Source organism: Anabrus simplex, chromosome 1 (genome assembly GCF_040414725.1).
Source record: "Anabrus simplex isolate iqAnaSimp1 chromosome 1, ASM4041472v1, whole genome shotgun sequence".
NCBI classification, from domain to species: Eukaryota; Metazoa; Arthropoda; class Insecta; order Orthoptera; family Tettigoniidae; genus Anabrus; species Anabrus simplex.
The window spans coordinates 1,543,059,601-1,543,072,519 of NC_090265.1; the positions used below are offsets into that span (position 1 = coordinate 1,543,059,601).

General features: G+C 36.4%; 1 protein-coding gene across 4 annotated transcripts in view; it reads left to right on the plus strand.

Annotated features, from left to right (window-relative positions):
* Positions 1-12,919, plus strand: part of alpha-Spec (alpha spectrin) — a 459,851-nt gene that overhangs the window by 167,848 nt on the left and 279,084 nt on the right. For all 4 annotated transcript variants that reach the window (XM_067138066.2, XM_067138067.2, XM_067138068.2 and 1 more), the window contains exon 15: positions 10,370-10,529. In XM_067138066.2, the coding sequence (XP_066994167.1) occupies positions 10,370-10,529 (160 nt within the window). The remainder of the gene's footprint in view (positions 1-10,369; positions 10,530-12,919) is intronic.

Here is a 12,919-nt window from a genome sequence, read left to right on the forward strand (position 1 = left end):
CTATATCACCTTAGAGGAAGCTATGAAAATAACTAAGAATGGAGAAATAACATTGGTCTTGAACTCAAAAGTAGGGGCTGGCATTGAAGGCAGTACTGTAGGCAGACATGGTCTTGGTGAGCGTAACATAAGAGGAGACAGACTTGTTCAGTTCTGTATGGAGCACAATGTGTTCGTCTCTAACACATTCTTCAAACTTCCTCCTCGGCGGCTTTACACATGAATATCGCCCGTCGATAACGACGAAAAGATAATAAGAAATCAAATTGATTTCATTTTGGTAAAGCAACAACTAAAGAAATATGAGACATCCGTTAAGACGTATTCCGGTGCTGATGTAAATAGTAACCATAATCCAGTTGTAATGGACCTTAAAATGATAAGTTTTGGAACAATTCAAAGAATTGTTAAACCATCCAAGCATATAGATATTACGAAACTATTGGATCCCAAAGTAATGACTAATGTTGGAACTGCACTGGGAAAGAAGATGCAATTAGTAAGATACACTGAATCATCAGAGGTAGAATACACATGGAACACCATTAAAGACAGTGTGATTGAAATTCAGGAAACTGAAATTGGACACTGCAACATCAGAAGACAGAGCTGGATGACAGATGAAATTCTAGAACTTATGGATGAAAGGAGAAAACACAAAAATACATCACATTCAATACAAAACACTAAACAAAGCTGTACGCAGAAAGTGCAGAGAAGCTCGAGAATTATGGATGACAGACAGGTGTGAAGAAATTGAGATTCTTCAAGAGAAGCACGACTATTTTAACTTGCATAAGAAAGTGAATTAACTTGGTGGTTTGCAACTGAGACGATATGGTAAAATTTTGAGAGATGCCAATAATGAAATAATCTTGGGTGTGGAAGGGAAACTCAAATGATGGAAGGAATATATAGAAAATCTCTTCAAAGATGACAGAAATGATCCTCCTTCACCTGATGAGAGAATAAATGAAAATAGCCCTGAAATAACAAAAAGTGAAGTTGTACATGCCGTCAAACTTCAAAAGAATGGTAAAGCAACTGGACCGGACGGTGTGTACGCAGAAGTACTCAAAGTAATAACAGAACAGGAATCTACCGGCCTCAATATCTTAACATCATTTTTCAATCAAATATATGTATCAGGAGAAATACCATCAGACTGGCTGAAATCAACCTTCATACCACTACCCGAAAAAGCCTAACGCATCTCAGTGTGATTATCATATGATAAGTTTGATGTCTCACGTGCTCAAAATATTCTTGCGAATCATTCACACTAGAATATACAAGAAATGTGAATCCCACATGGATCAGAATCAGTTCAGTTTCCGAAATGGCATTGGTACACGTGAGGCACTCTTCTCATTAAATGTGTTGTTACAGAGGTGCTGAGGTATGAATGTTGATGTCTATGCCTGTTTTATAGACTATAAGGAAGCTTATGACTGTGTCAGGCACAATAAGCTGATAGAGATTCTGAGATCAACTCCGCTGACTTACGTATAATCAGTAACCTGTACTGGAATCAGTTTGTAAATGTCAATACTGATCAAGGAACTTCAGAAACTGCTTCGATCAGCAAGGGCGTCTGCCAGGGTTGTGTACTGTTGCCTCTGTTGTTTAACATTTATTCAGAGGCAATCTTTAAAGAAACATTGGCAGACTATGGTGGGATCAAAATTAACGGGAAAATCATCAACATTATCAGATATGCAGATGATACTATTGTCATAGCTGATGACATGCCTGCCCTGCAGTGTATGATAAACTCCTTAGTTCAGCAGAGTGAAGAGTTTGGATTATATGTCAACCCCTCAAAGACGAAACTGATGGTGTTCTCTAAGAAGACAATTCGGACAAATCTCACAATAAAAGATAAAATAGTTGAGCAAGTGTCTTCTCTCAAATATCTGGGTACCATCTTGGATGACCAATGTAACTCCAAACTGGAGATAATATCTAGAATTGAGCAGGCCAGGAAACAATTCATTGCCATGAAAAAATTATTTGCGAGGTCAGATCTCAGTCTCCAACTACGAATTCATATGATCCGCTGCTATATATTTTCTCTTCTATATAGATCCAATCATTGAAAAACGTATTGAGGCCTTCGAAATATTCCTGTAATGAAAATCTCAAATGCCGAGGTCCTTCATCGGATGAAAAAGCAAAAAGAACTACTGCTTACCATAAAACAGAGCAAAACACAATACCTAGGACATATCATGAGAGGTGAGAGTTATGAGTTATTACAGCTTATTATCGAAGGAAAACTTCAGGTGAAGAGATCTGTTGGGAGAAGAAGAAATTCATGGCTGAAAGATTTTCGAAGATGGCACTGTTGTACTTCAGAAATGGCATTCCATTGTGCACTGTCAAGATCAGGGCTTGTTACGTGGATTGCCAACCTCCGCTCAGTAACAGCGTCTTAAGAAGATCACGGAGCACATGGAGATAACAACCTTGAAACAGTTGACTGCTGACTGCCACAATATGTCTGCCCAAACACAACACGAGGTCACAAGTACAATTCCTGTTAAACCATAACTCTAACTAAGCAGCAACTCCTCTCTACCATCAAGACCACCACCTTATATAAGTGCCTGGGCAGGCTTCTATAAAGATACATTACAAAATAGCTTCTCATTAATTCTAAGAGTGCTTAATACATAGCATACCTGCAAACTTTCCCGATTTAGGCGGGAGACTCCCGATTTTCGACACTTTTTCCCCGACTCCCGATTATTCTATTATTTCTCCCAATTTTAGTTTTCTTTTTAGTGAACCTCAAAAATTTGTTTTCTAATTTTGCCATTTCAGCATCGTATGCCAGAGGCCGGCAGTCCTTCGCTCATTGGCCGCTTTCAAGTGAAATATCAACGTTCATTAATACGAGAAATGTGCGCGAATGTGCAGTGCTTATTGAAACCTGTATATCGCAACGCGAACATAGATTGTCAATTTCTTGTTCTCCCATGCTATGTTTGTGTTCCTTCACATCAGTCTAGTTGATTCTAGAGGCTAGTCGCTAGATTTGCAGTCTTTTTTAGTAATTTAGTGACAGAATTTCAAAAATAGCGACTAGTGACTTGCCTAGAGATTTTAGGCGCCATTTGGAGACATTTCTGGCGAATTTTAATTTATTACTTTATGAAAATAGTATTGCACTTCGCATAATCGTGCGGGCACGTGATGCAATATATTAATCTATGCATTTGCTAAGTAATGGCATCTAAGTGCATGACTGATTCACACGTGTGGAGCACAAGTTCATACTATTTTCGGAAGACTTATCAGAGACCGATCATCTCACTCGCATACTTCCTGTGAGGGAATAGAGATGTGTAATTTTTAACCTTGTAGCCTCGTATAGCAACAGTCGGGTTTTGAGACAATAAGTGTTATATTATGTACCATAGTACTCCTGTATTGCACAAAACATGCAGAAATAGCAGTTTTGACCAGTTGTATCTCCTGATTTTTCCCAATTTTCATATCAAAATCTCCTGATTTTTGGTTTTGTAAAGTTGGCAGGTATGCATAGATATAATGTACAGAATATTCTCCATAGTTCTAGTCTACCTAGTGTCATGTGTCATTCTGGATGTTGGTGTGTTTCACAATATTGTAGTGGATTATACATCATATATACAAGTAATAATGTTATATACAGGTCCTTACATTAACTGAACTCGTATAATTGTCTATATACAGTACATGTTTCATGACATAACCTCACAAACAAAGCGATCATCCGAGTACGTAAATAATTCTAAATTGATGTAAACGCTTCATAGCCATACATTACAAGTCATAATAATAATCATAATAATAATAATAATAATGATTCAGCTCGATACTTGCATTATTTACCCATGGGTGAGAGAATATTGTTTTCAAGTTATATCAGTTTATCACACTTGCGTCAAATGCCACCCAAATATGTATATCGTAATAAATATTTTTCACCTACCTTATTCCGAACTGTAGCAAACTTGTCAAATTGATTTGTCCACTCAAGTTTTGCCTTTTGTGCTTGCTTCATAAAACTGTTATAAATTTGTTTCTACATTCTGAAATTCAACTCAGAAGTATATAATATTACAGTATTGAAGACATGATGGTCAATGGGGTAAATATTTATTGAAGGATTTCCATATATACGACTTTTCTTTTACTTTATTTCTTTATGTTCCACCGACACAGATAGGTCTTAAAGGCAACAATAGAATAGGAAATGGCTAGAAGTGGAAAGGAAACGGACATGGCCCTAAGGTACAGCTCCAGCATTTGCCTGTTATGAAAATCTGAAGCAAAGGTACAATAAATCGTCTTCAGGGCTGCTGACAGTGGGGTTCGAATCCACTGTTTCCCAAATGCAAGCTGACAGTTACATAACCCAAACCGCACAGCCACTTGCTCGGTGCAAACCTTGTACTATTTATTACCTTTTGGCTCTATTGCAACTTTAAAATATTGCTCCCTTGACATTGCAACAATTACCTGGCCACGTCCCTTGAGGTTTATTGATCGTTATACAAAATGCCAAGCATATTGGAAATTGATTCCTCTTGAAAGAAATAGGAAGTGGTTTATTGGATGTTGTTCAGTAAATTCAAAGGAATAGAGCTCTCTGTACAGCTTTATCTCCACTTCTTATTTCCAAATATTTTCGTACATACTCTTTAAAATTAGACCTTAATCTGGTTTCGTTTAGGAGCCTTTGGAAAATGTTCAGATTTCTAAGGAGCGTAGCTACGGCTCCAATTTTTAGAGTAAGAATATTTGGAGGCAAACTATTAATTCCAAGCAATTCAAGGATTATGTAGGAAATTAAAGTAGCTAGTATAAATCTGTTGTTACTAGTGTATGATTTGAACTACTAGGTATAAGCCCAATGACTTTCAAATTAATTAATTCATTCATTCATTCATTCATTCATTCATTATGAATGGCAACTTTCAAGAAAATTGACGTCATTTGCAGAAGTGAACATTTTGCCATAAACCATTAGTTTAAAGTTTTTATCATGGGAAAGAAAGGTTATTACAAGAAGCTGGCTGTGCTGGATGTTATCAAGGAGAAATGGGACATCCTTTTTTGGCAACTTCAAATATAACCTCTCAAATGATGACACGCATCAATATTAGGGAGAGTACCGCCAACACATCCACACACAGAAGGAAATTCACCCTTCATTAGAAATCCCGTCGCTATATTAAATGGATTATCAGGCCAACGTACTATGTTAGGAAATATTACATTTAATATAACATCTACGACTTTGGTAACAGTTCTGCAAATACTGGGTACCATTTACTAACCAATGTAAGCATATAAGAATTTCTCTCCCAGAGAGATGTTTGAATAAATGACCGATCATTTCAAGAATATAGTCGGCCTGTGTTGGGGTAATACAAAATCACTTGCGAAAATCCGTCGAAGTGAGATTATGAAAATTAATCATGTCTTTGTACCTTCTCTTGTTGGATTCTTCGTCACTGTCCTCACTTGATGCTAACAAAAGTTCTTGTCATAAAGTGTTTATATCACTAAACCGAATTCTACTCCGAGAAACTAGTGTAAATACTTGTTAATTATCAGATGAAAAGGGAGTCGTATCTTTGCAAGATTTCTGAAAACTTTTCACTTCATTTCTTTTCACTTCGCATTTCTGTACCAACGGAGGAACATAACTGGCTTGAAAAGTGAAAAGATTCCTAACTTTTCAGTTTTCACTTTGCAAGCTAAATGTGAAAAGTGATGGTGGAACAAAATCTAAACTGAAAAGTGCAAGTTGCAAAGTTAGTTCGTGGAACAGGCCCCAGCTAGTTTAACCGCTTACGAAAATAAACATAAAAAAGCATCCACTATCTACACCCTGCAAATTCATATAGTTCTGAAGGCCATGCTTCAGCTTGATATCATATGAATAAGACTACTGACCATTCTTAACCTCATTTATGTGAACAAAATAGAATCATCATTGTGGAATCAATTTATCACGTGTTATAACTGTACAAAAAAACAATCCCAGTCACCTCGCTACACTCTTGTTAATAAAACCATACACATCCACAGTGTAAAATGGCTAGTGTGAAATAAATGACAACCATGTCGTATTATTCAAAGAATGAACAAGTAATAAACACTTGGCCTACGGTTTCATCTAGCCATAATCAGTTTTGTGCAAAACACATTACCTCCCGATTATACATATGAACTACCTCACAGTGTGCATTATCTCGGAGAGTAATGAACTGGCGAATGAACACTTCTAGTGACTCCGTAATGGTACAGTGATGACTACAATCAAGGTTCTTCAATACTTACCATGGATAATGCAGTCACTAACTACAGTAGTGGTTCTGTAAATAAGTCAACTCATTACATGCGCGTACATGTATATATATGCTTGCTGCATGTGGCGTAGCATCTGCCAAAAGTCAAGTGGTAGCAACGCTCCAACTGAAATATCTTCAAGCGTCAGTCAGTCAACACAACACCAGGGGCCTATTCCACAAAAGTATGGTCTTGTACATTACAAGTTACTAGTGTGGGTTCTTGTAATGTATGGAGTTGTACATTTCTGTTCCACAAAAGATTGATAGTCTCTTGTATATTACCAGTGAATTGTTACAAGTTTTACAAGTGACGACATATCAATAAACATACTAGGTCATAGCATGAATCAGCTGTTTATCTTCGTATTCCATTCGTTGAATTAGGTTATGCTTGCCTCATTTATCGTAATATCGTATTTTACTGTAACTTATGCAGCAAAGATTGAAAGAACTAATATTCCTGTGAATTTTTTAATGCTATGATGTTATTTTTCAGTTTATTTCTTTGATGATAGGAAATTACTCCGTTATTATCACCCATTCTGTTCTTCCGCGATCCTCGCGTATGTTCTACGAGAGTCTAACATACCTACCTTGGTCTGTCATTAGGAATCACATGCCGCTAATACCGATATTCGGCCGCCAAACTTAATTGTTACGAAATTGCAAACTCTGCATGAATTGTTAAAATGATGTCAAGAGAAACAAAGTTATTCATTTTGAAGGAAATAGAAGGTAGGAAAGATATTTGTTTTGGTGGATTCAGCGAGAGTCTGAAAAAACAAGACAAAATAAATGGTTGGATGGAAATATTTGACTTGGGAAAAGCTCATGGAGCTTTTGAGGGGAAAAGTTGGACGTATGTAAGAGATATTCTGCTCATTAATGATTCCAGGAATGTCCTTCTTGGAATATGTTTTTTTTTCAGTATTTTCAGGCCAACAAACAATTTGAGGAAATTTTATATCATTTATTGCAGCTACCACAGACCGAAGATTTTGCCATCCCAAGCCAATGTAATGTTGTTAGTAAATGTTGTTTAGCAGAGAGAGATTTATTTCTGTTCGTAGGATATTTTAAGCTATAGCCAATATCTATCAAAAGTTCTTCCACTTGTACTGTGCTTAACCTAAAACGTTCATTTTATTCAAATACAGTGTTAAACTGGAAGTTTATTCTTTCCCTGTACAGACGATAGTTTTCATTTTCATCACCATCACTATCACTACTGCTAGACCACATATTTATCAAAATGTATCCAAAATAAGCGTATTTAAATAGCACTAGTACATTTATATATTATTGTCCTTTCACTGGTAGAGAATTCTTCTCAATTCGCTAGTAAGTTACAAGTACTAGTACTTTTGTGGAACACGCCTATAAAAATTCACTAGTAATTTGTAAGTATGGAGTAGTAAAGTACAACTGTAGAGAATTCTTTTGTGGAACAGAAACTCTGGTATTTGTACAAGTTACTAGAGAATTTACTTGTATTGTACAAGACCATACTTTTGTGGAACAGGCCCCAGGCAAATGCTGGGGCTGTACCTTAATTAAGGCCACGGCCGCTTCCTTCCAACTCCTAAGCCTTTCCTATCCCATCGTCGCCATAAGACCTATCTGTGTCGGTGCGACGTAAAGCCCCTAGCAAAAAAAAGTCAACACAACCTCATTTGAACTCAGGGCTTCCGGATTGGTCACCGAGCGGCCGGTACGAAAATAAGTGAACACTCGCGTTCATCCACATTGATGAATAACAGTCTTCAGCGTATACTTCCCGGCTGTACCCCAGGTGCCCTGGCCACTTGTTTCAACACTTTCAACTTACTTCAGTAGTCTTTATCAATGTAGTCCTAGTTTCCTTATGTTGCACGATCTTCACTGCTAGGTCATGTGGACAGACTCTTTTACCCAAATTAAAAGTTATACAAATATAAGGATGTACATGTTCAGTATTCCCTAACTACAAATCCTTATAATACTATGTTGTTGCATCTTAATTTAACAAATTCACATGATATTCACTAGTTTATATTACAAAATATTTACGAAAATTTCCTAACCTACAGTAAAATCAGGGATCATACTTAGGTGTGGTTGCAGCATATAATATTATAGCGTGGATGTTTGGGAAGATTTCATCTTGCCACTTTAACAAGCAGAGCCAAGCATACGTATATAATTTACACATCAGTCTTTAAAAGACAGAGATACCATGAGTTCCATATTACTGGATGTCAGGCTGTTCTCCTACTGACATTATTTATTACAAAACATTAAAAATGAGGTATGAACATTACTGTCATTCATAAACCCTTCACTGCAGCTTCCACAAAATGCCCATATTCTGTTTCCAGGGAAAGAACAGAAATCAGATCAGTATGTCTACCTGATCTACATTAACTACAAACCACATCCCTAAACACTACGGTTCAGGATATTCTGATGTTGTTCTCGTAGGATGGAAATTTTTATTTTTTAGATGGCAGCATCATTTTCTAAATCACCTTCATTATGCTTCTTGGACCAAAGAGCGAGTCCACATAATTTTGTCTATTTTTGCAATTTTGCTTAAAGGTAAATAGTTTCAAATGTTGAGCCTAATTTGTAAAATTTTGAACTTTACGAAAAACTGGTGCCTCTTTTGATAATACAAATAACTCGATGGAAGTTCTTGATCACCTGACCTCCAGAATGAATGAAGAATATTCTTTAGCATTGATATAAAACAAAATGCCTGGTTTCCTTCCAGGTAGTCTTCCACAATTGTACTGGATTTCCTGGAAATGACAAGCTGAGTTACTTATATTCTTCACTGGACTCATCAGGTTACATTTTTAAAAAAATATTCATACTATAGCTTTTTAGAATACATATCAGCCACTAATGCTGTTCTTAGAATTCCTAGATATTGTTCTGAATGTACCAGAGGCATGCAAACAGTTGGATGATGCTCTCATTTTGGCAGCAATGATATACAAAATATTTATTCTTAATAATGACAGTTGAAATCCTTACTAAGCTTTTAAAAAATTGACCATGTACTGTCATACTTCACGAGGATGACGCTAATGACTAGGTATTCTTGTGTTATATAGCTGATAACACATTTTTCTTGGTAGGACCTCTTTTAAAAGTTCATTTTATAGTAATCACAATCGGACATTCTCAATATTGCTGCTTGCCATATGAGCACATGAGGTGTATTCAAAATAAAGTAGCGACTACACTCTACATTTGATATTTTGTTGAAATTCCTCTTCTTTTTTTCTCTTCTTTTTTTAATAGACTATAACACCTCAAACACCAAAAATGAGTACCGGGTTAATTCCTGGGGGCAAAGGCGGCCGGGCGTGGAGCTAACCACTCTACCCCATCACGTGCCGACGTTAACAATGGTGGAAGCCTTTACCTTCCACTCCTCCAAGGGCCTTCATGTCCTGTACGGAGGTGACTTTGCTTTGCTTTGTTATAACACCTCAAAACACTATACTACCTAACAGATTTCTTGTCGTTCTCTAACATACTCTGATCTCAAGTAACTTGCGGTAGTGGTTCATGAGAAACGTATAGTTTTTCAAACATCAAAAAAGTATTTCTTTCCCTGCCTAAAACCACTTTTCAGAGCTGATATTTGTTGGTATGTACTATTACATAAAAGGATACTTTAGAGGACAAAATTAGCGAGTTTGTATCATAGACACATTTTCCCATGCTTACCTGGCCATAGCCTTCATGATTATGTGGCATGAAGGATCTTCGTATCCCCCCCTTCTAAGTGAAGGTTACATATTTTGAGGTGAATTAAAATATCGAGCTCCTAATGTGTTCTTTTTCTTTCCCCCCCTTTTTTTTTTTTTTTTTTTTTTTTTTTCCTGCTCTTCATCCAGTTCATGTGAAAATTTGGTTTCAGGCTACACATTGTACCCATATTTTGTTCAGAACTGTGAGGTGTAGATTGAGTCTGCTGGATATATATTTGATGTAAATTTTTGATAAGACTGTTGTATGTTTTGCAGGTTGCCTTAACCGAGCGTTACTCTGCTCTTCAACGCCCAATGAATATTCGTAAGCAGCGGCTTCTCGACTCTCTTCAAGTTCAACAACTTTTCCGTGATATTGAGGATGAAGAGGCATGGATTCGAGAAAAGGAACCCGTGGCAGCCTCTACAAACAGAGGTAGAAATTATAGATCTGCAGTATTTTATATGCTGTGATAGACACACAGGATGAATAACTCACTGATGCAAAGAGTCTGAACTTAACAGTTTATTCACAACTCAGGGATTCCCAAGTGGTATAGAATATGTAGAGGATTTTCAGCTCTGTTTATGAAAATTAAAATTGTGGTGGGTGTTATGTGATGCTCTCCTGGAAACTGCTGCTAGTCACATTGTGTGGTTTTAAAGAATGAGCAAAAAAAGTGACTTAGGTGCAAAATGTTCATTTGTCAATTTGAGTGCAGTCTATCAGCCTGATCCTGTAACTACATTATGGTAGCTTCAGCAGTGCTGTCATTGCACTTGAAAGTCTCCGTGAAAAGCCCTTTGATGTAGGTTATGCACACCAACTAACCCATATCTAGTCGGAGTGGAAATTTGACTAGTTTCTTTACTGCTGTTGCAAACCTGCCAAGCATTCCGGTTTTTCCATAAAATGCACGAAGTTTGAGCGTGTTCTACGGTTGTATGGATGAACAACGTTCTTGTACAGATTTTGAACATCCGCACTTGTTTTCACTTTCTGCATTCAAATCAGATTTGTTTGACTTTTGAGGCAGCTGATAATACGAGACACAGTATTTGAAATCCGACCGGTAAATGTATCGATAATGTAATTATCGATTATCACCGTGCTTTTGTCACCTGTTCGACCTCAACTGCTACTTCATGCACTGAGATGTTCCCAAACAAATAGCAGGCTGTGATTTTAAAGAAAAGAAATCGGTGAAAGGTACCAGGCTGTGAATTTATATATAACAACTTTAGTAACTGCGTCGTGCTTCGTAGCAGCTGAAAAACTTTGTGTGTGGGTGTGATTAACATTGACGGTAGTTCTCAAACTCGTGGAATTGTGTGACGAATTTGTAAGCAATTCAGTATTTTTCGTTGTGTTCGTAATTAGTTCAACTAGGAAACTATATTATCAGTCTTTTAGGGAGAGACATTCTGGTGAATTTCCTTGTTTTATACGATCACTGTAAGGCGGAAACATTCACATTCTGTTCCATGTGCTTGTGTGATGTAGACATTTCTCTTGGAGGAAGAACAGAATTAGTAAATCACATTAAATCTGGGACCGATGACCTTAGATGTTAGGCCCATTTAAACAACAAGGAACATTAAATATGTTAAACACTTGTTATACAAAATTTAAGGATGGCAGTGAAAAAATTAATTTGTTTTTTACCTCTTCTGAAGCCGACTTTATCTTATCAGTATTTGATATGTATAAAACAAGATAAAAATCAAATACTGATAATATACTGACAGGGTGGATAAACAATCACCTGTATACATTAACATATTTTGGTATCTGGTCCTGTCTATGTACTCCGATCAAAATTTATCACATTAAATAATGTCACATTATTATGCATGCGTCTTGAATTCAAAACTAGCCTAGACGGAAAAAAAAAAAAAAAAAAAAAAAAAAAAAAACACCATTATGAAAACATACAAATTCCATAACACAAATTTTACCTGTATAAAAATACATAGTGGTGCTAAATTCAGATCTGTCATTAATGGACTACAGTTGAATGCAGATCTTCATAGAAGGATCTTACTTTTGTATGTAGTAACACATAGGATATAAGTTAGTATTTGTTAAAATCTTGAGGTGTTTTTTATTTCTTTTTTTTTTTTTTTTTTTAACATTTGACTGAAAACAAAAATAAAATATGTTCATTACTTTTGTTGAAGGCTGTGGTTCCTGTTAGATTGGATTGACAGACCTGATTTCTTAACAATATTAACTCTTCTACATTCAGCGAGCCGATCTATCGGCTCGAGTGGTATTGCTTAAAACACTCAGCATGCTGATCTATCGGCTCTGTGTTTGGATTGCTGTATTAGTACCTTAATGGACTTCCAGATGTCAGGAAAAGACAGCAATAGTAGCTTTTAGATTTAGTTTACACTTTCCTCGAGAGATAGAAACACTAAGCTCATCTGTTTGGAACAAATTAATTTATCAAACCGCGTATGTTTACCGCATGGCGAGTTGAAGTGTGCTGCTTGTGAGTACAGTCTCCTTTAAGCTTCAAAATACGTGTTTTCCTTCGTTTTATTGTTTTCATTTTAATAGTAGTTATTGTTTTTTATATTTTGTTTATATTCAACATTTATCGGTGTTCTCATGTGAAGTTTAGTTTAACATTTCGTGTTATTAGATTTTCGTGCCAGGAGTACGCCTAATTTTTTTAAATGGCTGGGTCAAGTTCTAGGCTAAATAATTCCGATGTTTTGGATTATTTAGATACTTAAGACGATAACGGTGACTTTATAGCCGATAGTGGTTTGGATTTTAGTCTGACTCATTGGCTGAATGGTCAGCGTTGAGGCCTT